Source organism: Protopterus annectens, chromosome 5.part0, assembly GCF_019279795.1.
Source record: "Protopterus annectens isolate FY-2018-M chromosome 5.part0, PAN1.0, whole genome shotgun sequence".
NCBI classification, from domain to species: Eukaryota; Metazoa; Chordata; order Ceratodontiformes; family Protopteridae; genus Protopterus; species Protopterus annectens.
The window spans coordinates 848,554,766-848,570,703 of record NC_056735.1 but is presented as its reverse complement, the minus strand read 5'-3'; the positions used below and the strand labels follow the sequence as shown (position 1 = coordinate 848,570,703).

Genomic DNA, 15,938 nt, shown 5'->3' with positions numbered 1-15,938 from the left:
ATGTTTTGGTTTCAATGTTATGAAATTCAATGTTATAAATTTTAATGTTAGACTGCGGTGGTGGTGCTGCGGTAGCGTTGTCGCCTCATAGCAAGACGTTGTCCCGTTCGATTCTCAGAGTGTCTTCTGTGTTTAGGCATACGTGAATGGGGAGTGCCTTCGTTGAAGGTTGTGTGTTAGGGCTGGTAACCCGGTATGTAAAAATCCACTACCAATCATTAGTGGACCGGAGTTCCACTGTGGCGACCCCTAACAGGGAAAAGCCGAAAGACACAAGACAAGTAGACACCTGACACCACCTTAGGAAGGAAGGAGGGGGGGGGTCTTAGCAAAAGAGTACCATTCAAAAATGCTTTGCATAGTTTAGAAGAGCCAGTGAAGAATTCTGAAATCCCAAATGAAAGTTAGAGATTGCTGTGAGCTGAACTTTAATAGTTGAAGTAGAGCCTTCATTAAATAAACTTGCTAAAAATTCTAGAACAGAATGAACTGGAGCTGAGAAGGGGTCTATCTAATTCTGTTCTGACCACTAAACAAATCTTCTCCATTTACTACTGTAGAGTTTCCAAGTAGAAGGTTTACCGGAAGATAAAATTATGGACTGAAAGGGGAAGACAGCATTGGTTGCCTGGTTATTAAAGGAATTGGTGAAATGACACTGTTAGTTTGAGATTTAAGATATCTGGGCAAACTATGCCTGTCAGGTGAGACAGAAGGTCTGGAATTGGATCCAGAATCCAAGGTGGGTATAGTAGATGAGGACAAAGGAAGGGGAACCAAATCTGCCAAGGCCAGTAAGGTACAATGAGGATGACTTTACCCTTCAACTGGGCTCCTTTTTGAAGGAATTTGGGAATTAGGGGAGTTGGAGAATAAGCATACAGAAGGCCAGCTGGGTCAATCGTGGAGCAAAGCATCCCTCTGTGATTTCCCTAGTGGAGGGATCAGGGCAAAGAAGGTGCTGCACTTTTTGTTTAGCGGAAATGCAAAAAGATCGCAGCAAGGCTCTCTCTCTGACTGAAAATAATTTCTATTACTTTGTTGTTGACAGACCACTCGTCAGGTAGTAAAACGGACCTGCTCAGTTTGTCTGCTATCACACTGGACTTCCCCAGAATATGTATTGCTATTAGAAAGCAGTTGGAAGATATCTCCACACACTGAGGGCTTCTCAACACAGGGGATAAGATATGGTCCCACTTGCCTGTTGATGTACCAGACTACTGACATGTCTGTCTGGATTGCAACTGCTCAAGAGAAAGAGAGTCCTGCAATACCTCAATGCTAAGAGCACCGCACTCATTTCCAGAACAATGATATGCAGGTAGGCCTCTACAGGGGACCAAGTGCCTTGGACTGTTTTCCCCAGGAAGTGCCCCCTTCCCACCCAATCTGGGAAGAGTCAGTAGTCACTATGGTCTTGGGCTGAGGGAGGATGAAAGGACAACATTGTAACAGCTGTTCTGACTGCATCCACCAGGAAAGGTATTGCTTGCATACCTAGGTTATTTTTATCTTTGCAGACACGGGCTAAGAAGGCACTGACCATTGTGTTGTTAGCATCCACTGAAGAATTCTTATGTGGAATCTTGGTAAAGGGACTAAAATTATTGCCACTGACACTGAACCCAGGGCTTGTAGAATCAATCAGGTTGACATTCTAGTACTGCAAATTACTTTCCTGACCTGTGTCCTTATTGTTTGGACTCTCGATAGAGGCAGAGAAGCTATCACAGATATTGTGTTGAACACTTCCTATGAATTCCAAAGTCTGACTTAGTTGCAGATGAGACTTGTATTTTAAAGTTATTCCCAGATGCGAACAGGTCCATAACACCTGATCCCAAAGACCATCAGTCAATGCCTGGTCGCGGCGGTAATGAACCAGTCATCTAAATATATAAACACCTAGAACCCTTGGAATCTCAAGTGAACTACAACCACTGCCATGCACTTGGTGAACAACCTAGGGGGCTATGGGGAGGCCAAAGGGCAGTGCTCTGAACTGACAGTGATTGGCTCCTAGCCGGAAGTGTAAGCATCTTCTGAATTGTCTGTTCATCTTTAAGTGATAGCATGCATTCTGAAGCGCTATCAAGCACATCCAGTCATCCTTGCCCAGAAAGGGCAGAAGGGACTGAACAGTGACCATCTGGAACTTTGTGTGTTGAACCAACTTGTTCAGTACACTGAGATCCAAAACTGGTTTCCAGTCCCATTTTCTTTGGCACTAAAAAGAATCTTGAGTAAGCTCCGGATTCTATCTGGTCTGATGGGAACTCTTGGATGACATTTTTTTTCAAGCAGCTTTTGGATTTCTAGTGCTGCTGCTGGGTGGACCATCGGGATTTTTTCTTGATAATAGAGGGGGGGTAGGGAAAAGGGAATTATATAACCTTTGGAAATAATTCTTTGCACCCAACTGTCTTGTTATACTTAGCCAGGCTCTCAGGTGCACAGATAAGTGACCCCCAAATGCCTTCAGAGGTAGGCAACTGGGCCTCCTTTCTGAGTGCTGAAATGGTCTGTCAGAAAAAAAATATTTAGACCCCTGTTTTAAAGGCCTCCTCCGCCACTGGGGTGTTGTCTTCCATTATCACTCCCTCCTCTGCCTCTGGGGGAACTAACTTCAAGTGTGTCCTGGAAAGGACCCTGAGACTTTCTGAACCAAATTTTTCGACTTCCCCTTTAATTCCTGGAAAAGGTCCTTTGAGGGGATGAAAATCATACACCCACTGCAGAGAGGATTTTTCCATCTTTCTTGAGGGGACGAAAAACACATGTCCACTGCAGAGAGTCTTTCCATCTTTCTCACACCTGGACAGTGTGTCCTTTACCGTGGGGCCAAATAAAGACGTGCCATCAAAGGGAGCATTGACAAATGATGACATGAAAGACTGCAAATTCACACAGGCACATCCAGACATGCCTCCTGATGGAAATGTCTGAACCCGCAGCCCTTGAGGTCCTTCTGTAGAGTGCGAGATAAACCTCATGGACAAACTGGATATAGCCTGTAAGGAAGCCAACTGAGGGACCACAGAAGATTGAACCTCAGCAGTTCCGGCTCCAAAAAGAGATTTGGATAACTCTTTAATCAGATCTCTTTGTAGCTTAGCAAAATGTGCTAAATAGTTCAGTGATACAAGTACAAATGTTGCTGAAGTATAAATACGCTTTCCCAAATCTGTCTATAGCCCTCGACTCTCTATTAGAAGTATGGAAAGTGGAACTCTGTTCAGCAAGTTCCTATTTTTAACTGCCACAACCATTGCATATACTCAAATCCCTTTATTTTAATATGCCAGGCTTACTGGTGGAGCCAGAATTCTGCCTGGTCTCTTAGTGATTGGCTCAATTATATCAGGTTCCTTCCACACCCACTTGGAGATTAAATCAATAAGTTCATTGGCTGGTGGAGTAACCTAGGAGGTAGATGGACCAGTACCAAATGCTTCTAGAAATACCGATTCCTCAGGAGAAGGATCTTGGGAAGACCAGCCACCCTTTGGCTTTAGAACTCAAGAATGTCTCCAAAGATGTAATTGGATGGTAATTGTGGACCCCTCCCCTTAAATGAAATCAGTATCCTCAGTAACTGACTCCTGAGTGGAGTCCAAGTGCCTCCGTTTGCACTTTCTCTTCCTAGGGACTTCCTTGCTGGGGGTGTGTGGAGAAGTATCAGAACAGATCAATATAACTTGCCGGACAGACTGGAAGCTTTGGGCTGGCTGTCCCTGTGGGGTAGAATGTTGAAGATAACGGTGCAAAGTCAAATAAGTAGAGGGTGGATCTGAGTGGGAAGGACCCATCTGACCTGCCGGAGCAGAGAACACTTTCTTCACTACCTCAAAGGCAGACCACTCTGGGGAGAAGGAAGCCAACGGAGTTGAGAAAGGGCGTTTCTGGCTTATCACCTCCCTCCGAACTAAGAGCAATCCAACCAAGAAGGCAGGCAGAGCAGAGATGTCTGGCACCAACACTCCAAGAGGAGAAGATGGCTCTGAAAATCTTTAAGTCAACCCCATCCTTTTGGATCAGTCAGGGAAGCTTCGGAGGTGATGCACTCAACAGTCAGATCCAAAGAATATGTTCTCTTCGGATCCAAACCGGATGGACCCAGAATGCTCAGATCCAATAGCTCTAAAACCACAGGTTGAATTAGAGAAGGAGCAATAATTGGTTGGCCGGGTAGATAGCCAGACTTCTTGACTGGAAGGAATAGAAACCATGAGAACTCCCTTCTGAAGTGATCCAAGAAAAATTTCCTCATCATCCTCTCCACATCTGCTTCTGTGAGACTCCTGGAGGAATGAGAGAATACCTCTAATAAGGAAGAGGGCACCCTAGAAGCAACCAGCTCCAGGCTTAGTGACTATGTAGTCCTTGGTAAAGGCTTTGGATTCAAGGATGTAGGATCTGAAATATGTTTGGTCGGACATGAGAATGTAGGATCCAAATTATTTGTGGTCAGATCTGATTATGTTCGGATCAGATGTAGCTTTGGATCCAATTTCTCTTGCTTTTTCTTGGTTCAGAAGAGGTAGAGTCCGGAGAATCTGAGGGTCTAGACCTTTTTGATGGGTCATTAGATCTATGTTTGGGCAACTGAACCCCAACAATGGCTTTAGAAAAAGAAGATGGCAGCAATCCTTTTACAATCAGCTTATTTTTCTTGTCTGCTAAAGCTGGGGGTTGAACCCACACAAATACTGCAGTCTTGTTGTAAGTGCTCTGGTCCTAAACAATACACAGAAAGATTGTGAGTACCAGACACAGGCATCTTGTGCCCACACTTATCACGTTTTAAAACCCGCTGAACCTTTCTCAGACATTTCTGTAGTTAAGGGAGAAGAGATAAAGTAAACTTTTTTTTTAAATAGGTAGAAAGGAAAAGGAAAAAAATACCAGAAATTGTATCTAAGAACTACAAGAAAAGATAACGAGTAAAGAGAAAAAAAACAAGAATAATTACAGAGATTACACACGCGTTGGTACAGCGGTAGTGTTGTTACCTCACAGCAAGAGGTTCTCCCGTTCGATTCTCGGCTGGGCTTGGGAGTGCCTTCTGTGTGGAGTCTGCATGTCCTCCCCGCGGTTGGGTAGCATTCGAAAGACATGTGTGCGTAAATGGACCTGCCTTTTTTGAAGGTTGGGCATCGAGCTGGCACCTCAGCATTTCGTAAAAATCTACTGCTAATCATTAGCGGACCAGAGTTCCCCTGTGGTGACCCCTTACCGGGAAAAAGCCGAAAGATAAACAACAACACTACATGTAAAAAGGGTAAAGGGAAAGAGGTAGGTCTACCAATGATGGTAGAAATGTTTTATACTGAAAGAGCAAGACAGAGAGAGAATGGAAAAAAACTACTTAAGATGAAAAACGGAGATAAAATATCAAAGAAATAGTTATAGAAGTTTTTAGAAAGAAAGCATTAAAAATTAACTTATGTCTCACTGAAAACTTGAGAGCTGAAGGCTACCACTTCTAAACGCTATGGTGGCAAATGAGACCTGAGGGATGTTAGGGGTGATGCATTATGGGTAGTGAAGGAGCTTGAGAGTTTGTTGGTGACCACGAGCTAGTAAAACGGCCGAGTCGGATCAGAAAGTCAGACCCAATCCCATTAGTTGAGAAATGAATGAAAATGGACATCAGATCTCAACTGTCTTTCTAGTTGCCTGCCCCATTACATTAATTTGACCACGTAACTCCTTCCCTCTCCCCTTTCACTGGGTACTGTGAGTAAGCACACAATCATCATTCTGTGAAATCACTCCCCTCCAACTATTTAAATTTATTGGCAATCCCACTGCATTCCATAGAACCACAATACAAAGTGCCTATCCCCTTTTAATCTACCTCTTTTAAAATTAGTGGCTCTCCACTTAGCTAAAGCTTAAATTATCCCCTTTCATATCTAACTGCTTAGTGCACACTGCAGTACTAAGGATATTAACCCATCATTTTCTATCTTATTTTTAAAATCTGTAACATCTACTGCAAGATCACCAATTATTGGAGGGCCCAGATTCTGCCTCTCAATAATTATCTTGGAATTGTGCTTCTGTTTTCTCCTGGTGAGAGAAGGAGCACAGGGACATTACTTCCAGGAGACTGCTGATAAGTGGAAAGCCTAATAACTGCTTCATAGGTGACAGCTTGGAATCTGTGCTTATATTCTGCTCCTGGTGAGAGAAGAAGCAGAGTGCATTTCTTCCTGACAGTTTCTGGTTGGGCAGTGAGTGTCTGTGCTTGACATTCTTGATGGCTGGTTGCTATTCAAGGCATCTACCAAGAAAAGGATACAACAAGCCTACAGACCCTTGCTTCATCTGGGACAAGACAGTGGATCACTAAACTGGCTATGACCTGCTTCTCTTCTTGGGATTGGTGCTAATGTTTTGCTTCTGGTGAGAGAAGAAGCAAAGCAGCGTTGTATCACAGCAGAGTGAAACTATGATAAGACCAGCACTAATAGAAGCCAGGCAGAAGCCATTCATTCCACTCCCCTTTTTCATCATTCTTGACAATTTAATTCAGTAAGTACTGCTTGATTTTGTTTCTAACTTTAGAATATCTGTCTAAATACTTCATTCTTAAATTTTCAGGGTCTTCTTATTAGTTTCCCCTCAAGTGTTTGGCAGTGCCTTTTATAAGCACAGACACCTTGCGTGACATTTTTCCTGTACTAAGTACGATTGAAATTTCACCAATATCTAGTTGCACACAGGACAACTAGTTTGCAGTGACAAGCACTGTCCCCAGAGTTGCAAACCGGATACTCCTGACACTTTATATTCGCACTCCAACTGTCTAATCAATAAAAGGGCCTGTTGCCATGGATATGAACTTTCCCAATATCCGTTACCATCTTGGTGGATATGTGCATCCTGAGGCAGTGCAGAAATTGCCTCATGTTTACTGACAACCAGTTAATTCTGAAACAAACTGATATGGTATGTGAGAGATGTATTTATACAATGTCACTGGAGGCAAAGCTTTCGCATCAAAGCACCCCTAATGTCAATCAGGTTGTCAGTAGTACACACGCTGCACCCATCACATACAGTTCAAAGCAGATACATAGACCCACATACACTGAGGCACTTAAATGTAACCCTCCTAAAGCCCAAAGACCTCCTAGACAAAGTACACATAAATACCCTCAGCAGCCCCAAATGAACACTTTCAAAACAACACCCACATCAACACATACAGTCACATCTCATGGAGCTTCTACTTCTAAGCCCATAAGGTAAGCCACGGCACAATCCAACATTCTCTTAATTTGAAACTCCATCGTGAGACACACTGATGTCCCTCTCACCAGGCTGAGTAAGGAGAAAGCAACAATCATTTGCTTATCAGGGGCTAGGATCTGCCATATTAAGGATGCACTGGGGTCAATGAATTACAAGTATCAGTATGACTCAGTCATAGTCCATGAGGGTGTAAATGACCTGAGACATACCTCCCTAGACTATATGAGGAGAAACATCATGGAGCTCTTGGAATATGTGTCCCAGGCTGGTATGAGCTTAGCACTGAGCAACATTTTCCCTTCTCCAATGGTGCTGCCTCAAAACAAACAAAAGATGACTGATTTTAGTAATTGGCTTAGTTTCTGGTGTTATTTGAAGGGGGTGCAATATTTGTCAGCATGGAAGGAGATGGTAAACAGACCACACTGCTTTGCTTCATCACCTTTAGGCTTTTGAATATTAGCTAAAACATTGTCTTCCTCTATAGTGCCCTTTTTAGGCAATGCCAAACTGAAAGTATTTCTGACATAGCAAAAGAAAACCAAGAAAATCTAAAGGTATTACTGTTCAACGCTAGGAGTCCAAACAAAAAAAAACTCCACTCCCTAGAAGCTCTCTTCACCCTAGAGAACACTGATGTCTGTGTGGTCACTGAGACATGGTTTAAAGCCACAGAGAGCACACTGATAATGCAAGGTTATAATGTCTTCCCCACATTTAGACCCAGCTACAACACAGACAGGGACTAAATGTAGAAGTGTCTCTATTTACATCAAAAATAAACATACTTCAAGGCTGGTCAAACAGGACAATGCACTTCAGCTACTCCATGTTCAAATTACCATAGGCAAAATCTAATACCACTACCTTGCAAGTTATAGGTCCCCCTCTATGACCCAAAAATCCCATACCATACATTTAAACTTATTGGAAACACTCACCATCAAACCCAATACCATATTCATGGGTGACTTTAATTACCCCACTATTAACTGAGAATACTATATGACATCAAACATACAAGCACAGAGATTCCTGGATTTTGTTAAACACAAACTCCCTGGACCAGATTGTCAGTACACCAACCAGGGGTGCAACCATACTGGATCTGGTCCTCACTAATATGGGAGAGTGCTGCACAGCCCCCCTTGTGTAATGCCTTCTCTGGTAAGGTCATACCACAAAATGGTCACCTCTGAAGTAAAAATAAAACTCGGACCCCCAGCTAACCCTGGAATATTCAGGAACTACTCTAAGGCTAACCTGTTATAAATGACAACATGGCAAAATCTGAAGACCCCATAAGCCCTGAGAACATTGCTGCCTATACAGAACTGTTCAGAGAAACCCTATAGAAATATGTTAATAGCTGCACAGAGGCAGCTGTACCCACCATAAAGAAGTACAGAACCAACACAAAAAACAACCCACCCTGGTGGAATCACAAAATCGATAGGCTGTATAACAGAAGGAAGAAAATCATGGCAAAAATTAAGAGGTGCAGCATTCAGCAGGATAAAAGCACTCTCTTCAAACTAAACACACAACTCAGAGGACAAATAAAGTTTACCAAATTTAGCCTCCCAGGCCAAGGACAACCACATGGCATTCTTTAGCTATGTCTGCAACCTGGAAGGCAATGCACAACTGTGTGCAGATCTCAATGAAAATGGAGCCATCTACAATGAGCCAGAAGATGTAGCAAACCTAGTGGCCGACAAATTCAGCTCCTACTTTACCCCTCTCTCCTCCTCAACCTTCCCTCAGGAAATACCATTAAATGTAACTACTCCTGCTATCACTAGGGAACAGGTCCTTAATGCTCTCTCTCACATCAAGAACACTGCATCAATAGGCTCACACAGTATCCCAGGATGCCTTATAAACAGCATGAAACATGACCTACCAGGCCCTCTGGAATTGCTATTTAACTGTAGCCTCCAAACAGGCTTCATGCATCATAAATGGGGAGCAGCAACAGTCCTGCCTCTGCACAAAAGTGGACCATCTACAGACCCTGGAAACTACAGACCTATAGGTCTCACTAGTCTTATATGCAAATCCATGGAAAGAATTACCATGGAAATGATCAATAATGATCTAGTAAACCTCCAGCCAGTGGAACCAACCTAGTTTGGTTTCATTAAGGGCAGATCATACCTACTCAACCTAGTGGACTTCTTTGAGAAGGTCACCAAGACAATGGATAACAGCAAAATGGTTCACACTGCCTATCTTGACCTGGCCAAGGCATTTACAAAGAGGCCAATCAGAAGCGGAGCCCATTAGGGATCAGTTCTTGGACCACTCCTTTTTGGCATTTATTTCTCTGAAGTCAAGCCCAGTGTCAATGGTCTCTGGCTGAATAAGTCTGCAGATGATTGCAAATTAGGAGCTATCACTGAATTCACACCGACACAAATGTTCTCCAAGAAGGGCTGACACAGACAAACCACTGGTGTCAGAGCCATAGACTAAAACTAAATGCCAAGAAATGTATAATAGTATCCTTCGGGGAAGTCATCCATCCCCGGTACCTATCATATTAACAACACACCCCTCAGAGATGACCCAGTAGTCAGGGACTCAGAGACACACATATACAGTAATCTAGCCTTTGAGAACCATGTGTCTACAGTAGTGAGGAAATCATTCTATGTTGTGCAACTTATAAACAAAGGTATGGCATCTAGGTCCAAGGAAGTCACTGTTCTACTGTATACCGCATTCATCAGACCTATTGAGTACAATGCTCCCTTTAGTATATACCTAACTAGGCATATCCAGCCCATGCTCACAGAGATTCCTCACTAATAGAATACAGGAGTAAGTAAAATGTCCTATGGAGACCACCTCGAGGCCCTATCCCTGTATTCTGTCTCCTACAGGCTGTTGAGGGGAGATCTATGCCTGGCATACACAGCATTGTCAGACTCCACTCTGGCGGACCTAGTGCATATCGGCAAGCAAACAGCATCAGAATTACCTATTCTAAAGACTTAAACCTTGCCTGTGAAGTAAATAGGCCCTGCTGGAGAGACAGGTATGTATCCCAGAGACTATCCAGTCTCTGGAACAGGCTCCTCATCCACGTGAGGCAGAATTCTTCCATAACCCAATTAAAGTGTAACTTGGACAACTGGATGGGGAGCAGGAAATTCAATCCAGCTTGGCACCTGCCTCTCTAATGGACACATGCAACCTGTAAATGGTTCATCTGCCAGGCCCCTGTTTGCCCAGAACTTGGCAGAGATTTGGAATGCATGGCTAGGCTTAAAAAGGCCCTTGTGGTCATTAGCCTAGTAAACAACTATGAACCTTTGAAGCTATAAATTAGTAGAACATTTATATATATATATATATATATATATATATATATATATATATATATATATATATATATATATATACACACATACACACACAAACACGCGCACACACACACACACACACACACACACACACACACACACACACACACACATGTGCACATACACCTTATTTCTTCACAGGTATCTAACTAAACCTCACTTCCTGTACCATGTCTCATTTATACTGTAATACTTAGCTAGATGCTGTTGCCCAACAAACCTACAAATCCCATCACTGTCTCTTTCTAAAACACCTAAACTGGCTTGAACTGCCCCACCAGCTTCTTCTCTCTCAGCTCCAGATCATCCATTCTATCCTATACCAGCCTTCCTACTGCCCAGCACTATCCCCTCTCACCTCCCATTATTCTCCCTCCAGACCTCTCCGAAGCTCTAACCAAGACCTACTACAAATCTACAAACCCAAGTTTAAAATTGGACCCAACATGTACAGCTATCACCCCACTATTGCCTGGAATAGGCTCCCACTAGAAATCAGGACCCTTACACATCCTAAACAATTTAAGACAGCCAACAAAGAGCACTTTAAAAGTCACTGGTCCTGCCACTGCACTCTCCCTCCTTAAACATCCCCTACTTCTCATACCTCAATCTACTTTCTGCCCTTAACTCACTCTTCTCACTAGCTCTCTCTAATCTTCCTTTGACTACTCTTTCTACTGTCTACTAAAATCTATTAAGCAAATCACCTCAGAGAAACATTCTATAGTAATTGTCTTGCCTTCATGCAACTACATTATGATAAAACTGGGTTTTTGTAATCACTTACCCCAAAAACTATAATCATCTTAATGACATATTTGTTTTTATACATCCTGAAATAGTTATGCTACACTCCTGACTACTGACACTGTATAACATTGTATTGCTACTTAATGTCTTGTAATAATCCTGTAACATTGTTATTTAATGCTAATTTATAATGAAAATTGTATAATATGTTGGAGCTTTTCTCCCTGGGCCACCGCTGAAAAAGGGCTCTTCATCTCAGTCAGACAATCCTGGTCAACAAATGTAAAATAAATAAATAAATAAATAAATTATGTGTACTGGAGCTGGTCTATGTTATAACAGCAAACGATCAAAGGATCGAACGCTGTTATAACAAACACAAAACAATAAAAACGCAAATGAGTGAACTACCACAACAGCGATTTTTTTTCCTAGGGAAAAAAAAAATCGCTGTCCCCCCCCCCAAAAAAAACACTTTTTTAAGTGAGGGGCCCCTATTAAATATACCAACTCCTAGATCACACTACAGTGCCGAAAACGGCAAAGTGACGGATGCGACCAAGCAACTTCTTTTCCAGGGAAAGAGTTCACTCAAAAGCCGCTTTGTCATTTTGCGTTTTCGACATTTACAGTTCGACCAAGATGCATTCGACAGAATGCGTCTTCGGTCTTCTGACAGCAACCCTACCGGAGCTTCCCCCCCTGCAGCTCACCTGAAAAGGGACTTTGTCCATTTGCACTATCCTGATAAACAAATGATAAGTAAATCTTATGACTACAGGGACAGTAGGAATTTATTTATTTAATTATTTTACATTTGTTTACCTATATGATCCAATTGGGCTAGTAGCCCATTTTCACTGGAGGCCCAGGGAGAAATGCTCCAATGACAAATTGTAGTAACAAAGACATATCAATTTAGAAAGTAAGAACAGTAATTGCAATAAACACAGTAATAAACATAATTCATCAATTAATAACACATACAGAAACATGTTATACAGAAGCATATTAATACATGCAGAAGTAAATTAGGTATGTAATAGGTGCAGTTTCAATGTGTACAGATCTCACAGTAACCCCTAGTAATTGGGGAGAGACCGGCTTCACTACAACAGAGAAAGTGAAGCCTCCTACAGAGTAAAATATGAAGTCTCAAGTGACTAGAAAGAAGATATAAGTTAGTAAGAGGTTTGAGAGAAGGAAATGTGAACTATGAGTGAGGGGAGAAAAGCACTTGTCCAGGGGAGATACAGTAACAGAGTCATTTGTTGTTTAGTTGTTCTTTAAGAAGGATTTTAAATTTGGAGGTAGTGGGGGTATTAAGTATATGTTGGGGAATGCAGTTCCATACTTTTGTGATTTCATTTGCGAATAATGAGTCACCAAAAGAGCTGTTAGATTTATTCACTTTGAGAAGTCGTTCGTTGGCTGAGCAGAAGGTACAGGTGGTATTATAAGGTTGAACTAAATTCTTTGAGCTGGACAGGCTTTAGGTTGATGAATGATGTTGTGAACAAATTTAAGTTGGTTAAGTGATAGCAGGTTTGGTAGCTCAAGCCAGTGCAGCTGTTTCAGGGCTGAGCAATGATGTGTTCTATTCTGGAGGCCGGTAGCAAAACGGGCTATTTTATGTTTAACAAGTGTAGATGGGAGAAGCATACAGTAGTGTGGACAGAAGGTGTGTTCTTGCTATGGCTAGTCTAGTGCAAGGGTTGAGGAATGTTCTGAACCTATACAGACAACCCAACCAGTGCAGTTGTTTCAGGGCTGAGCAATGATGTGTTCTATTCTGGAGGCCGGTAGCAAAATGGGCTATTTTATGGTAACAAGTGTAGATGGGAGAAGCATATAGTAGTGTGGACAGAAGGTGTGTTCTTGTTATGGCTAGTGTAGTGCAAGGGGTGAGGAATGTTCTGGACCTATACATTCAACCAAGTTTAATATGCACCTTTTTTATGGTAAGGGCTATGTGCTTGTCATATTTTAGAGAGCTGTCTAGTCTGACACCTAGTACCTTTGTGCTATCTACTGGTTCAATTTTAGTGCCGTTGGAGGACAGGATGTAAAACAGGGTAGTTGGTTCTGTGGATCTATTATTAGAGAATATCATTAGTTTTGTCTTGTTAGAGTACAGTATGAGTTGATTTTCTTTGAGGTACTGCTCTATGTCTGTGAAGGCTTTATGGTTTTACATAGGAGGGTGGGGAGGGACGGGGCTGTGCAGGTGACAGTGGAATCATCTGCATACTGCACTACAGTAGCATGTGTGGATGCAGAACTATGTTTGTAAAGAAGGAAAAGAGCAAAGGCTCAGGAAGAGAGCCTCAGGCAGAAGGGCAGACATTTTATCCTTCCACTTGACAGCTTGTTGACGGTTGGACAGACAGCTGTGAAACCAAGTGATGGATGATAATGAGAGATGAATGGAAGATCATTCCTGAAGAATTTTTTGATGTGAGACAGTGTCAAATGCTTAGCTGTGAAACCAAGTGATGGATGATAATGAGAGATGAATGGAAGATCATTCTTGAAGAAGTTTTTGATGTGAGACAGTGTCAAATGCTTTTGATCTAAGAAAATTGAAAATACAAGGTTGTTACTGTTTTTGTGGCAGTTGATGGAATCTGTGAAACTTAATAGGGCCGTTGTGGTGCTGTGTCTTGGTCTAAAGCCATGCTGGGAGCTAGAGAGAAGACTGTTTTATAGTAGACAGGCCAGTAGTTGAGAATGTATGCATTTTTCTAGTATTTTACTAAGGGGGAAGAATATGGCTATGGGTCTATAGTTGAACAGTTCTGTGGAGGGGCCTCCTTTATGAAAAGGAATGATGTGGGAGAGTTTCCAGAGTACTGCTACATATTGTTTAGTAATGGAGCGATTATTAAATAAGGAGATTGGGTATGAGATGGAGTAAGCTGCTGGTGTAAGAAATTAATTTGGGAGTTGCTCTACTGCAAGAGTAGTGGGTTTAAGTTGACAAAGGAGTTTTTTGATGTAAGTGGTTTGGACAGGCTGAAATGAGAAGGTGGTAGCGTGATGGGTAGTAGCTGTGGGAATGGTTGGTGGGATATAGTTTCTATTGTTTACTGTAGCTTGAATGGAGTTAATAAAATGCGAGTTAAATTGGGCTGCTATGCTTATGTTGGAATTTTGGACGCTGGGGTGGGGGTAGTGGTTTGTCCAGGATTCAAGTTGTTTTATGGAGTGCCAGAATTTCTGAGGGTTGTTTTTATGCTTTTGTTGGATCAGGGTGTAGTAGAGCTTTTTTCAAAACAAATTTGTTTTTTTGGCTAGGTTTCATAGTTGGCAGTAGTTGTTTAGGGAAATGTAGTTTAGCCATGCTTGGTAGTTTAACCATGCTCAGTCTCTTTGTTTCATTATGTTAATGGTGTCATTAGTTAGCAACTGGGTTGGTATAGATTTGCAACGTACTTCAATAACAGGAGTTAAGGATGCTTAAAAATGAGCTGCTGAAATATTCAACAGCCTCGAGGGGAAGGTGTCTTAAGGGGACCAGTTGTGATGTTTTAGGGAATTAAAGGTTTCTATGTTAAATTCTTACCCAGTTTAGGAAACAGACATAGGCATTTTTCAATGTCACACATTAAAATTAAGATCTGGGCTGTATGAGAAGATAAAAAGAAATTGTGAGGGGGTGCAGAGGCATAGCAAGTTAACCTAGTCTACATTTCAGTAATATATGGAATTATGAATCTTAGGGCAGAACAGCCAAAAAGCTACCTACTGCAGAGTTCTCAGAAGTATGGTCCTAGGACATGATCAACTCAAATGTTCTCTACATGTACCTCAGAGACATCACAAATTGTCTCTTTCAATCATGCTGTCAAGTCTGGAAATATGACCAAACATATTCCAGCTTAAAGGTCTAACAAGTACAGCCTGTCTTAACAGGCAACGACAGATTCTCTCTATGTGCTTGTTTACTAGAACACAAAGTAACAAAACCACACCTTACAATGAAACATCTACCAACAGGGTAGTTTAATATTTTCCTCAGCACTAACTTTCCAAACAAACAAAAAGTCTTGCTGAAGCTCTTTATCCCTGAGTGCACTGTCAATAATATAGGGAAAATTTCCACTAACAAAAAAATGAATGTTTTGTATCAACTGGGTGTGCTGATGCAATGGTAACTAATCAATTTCAAGAAATGACAAGCTGTTTTTCATTTATATGAAGCTGTTAACAGAGCTCTCGTGTCAATTTATGTTGGGTGGCTGCTGCTAATGAACTTCTGGGTTGCTTAATTTCATAAGACAAAATTGTGCCATAAGATTAATTTAATCTTTTATACATACCGTCTATGATGGACATATTTTTTGCAGGAGTAGTAACGGCAGGTTTGTACGACCTTGTGCTACCAGATGCCCTTGCTTCCAACTGATCCTTTCCACCTCGTCCTGCATACATGAAAAAACAGAATGTAGGTTTATAGACCCATTGCGCACAAACAGAAAAGATGGAAATGTAGGAATCCACTAATTTCAGATGTCAAAATTAAAAAAATGCAAGAAATAAACTATC

The 15,938-nt window shown here is 41.8% G+C and overlaps 1 protein-coding gene across 2 annotated transcripts in view; it reads right to left on the bottom strand.

Moving 5' to 3' along the window:
• Nucleotides 1-15,938, bottom strand: part of MRE11 (MRE11 homolog, double strand break repair nuclease) — a 1,653,959-nt gene that overhangs the window by 460,546 nt on the left and 1,177,475 nt on the right. For both annotated transcript variants that reach the window (XM_044072642.1, XM_044072643.1), the window contains exon 16: nt 15,713-15,814. In XM_044072642.1, coding sequence (XP_043928577.1) covers nt 15,713-15,814 — 102 coding nt within the window. The remainder of the gene's footprint in view (nt 1-15,712; nt 15,815-15,938) is intronic.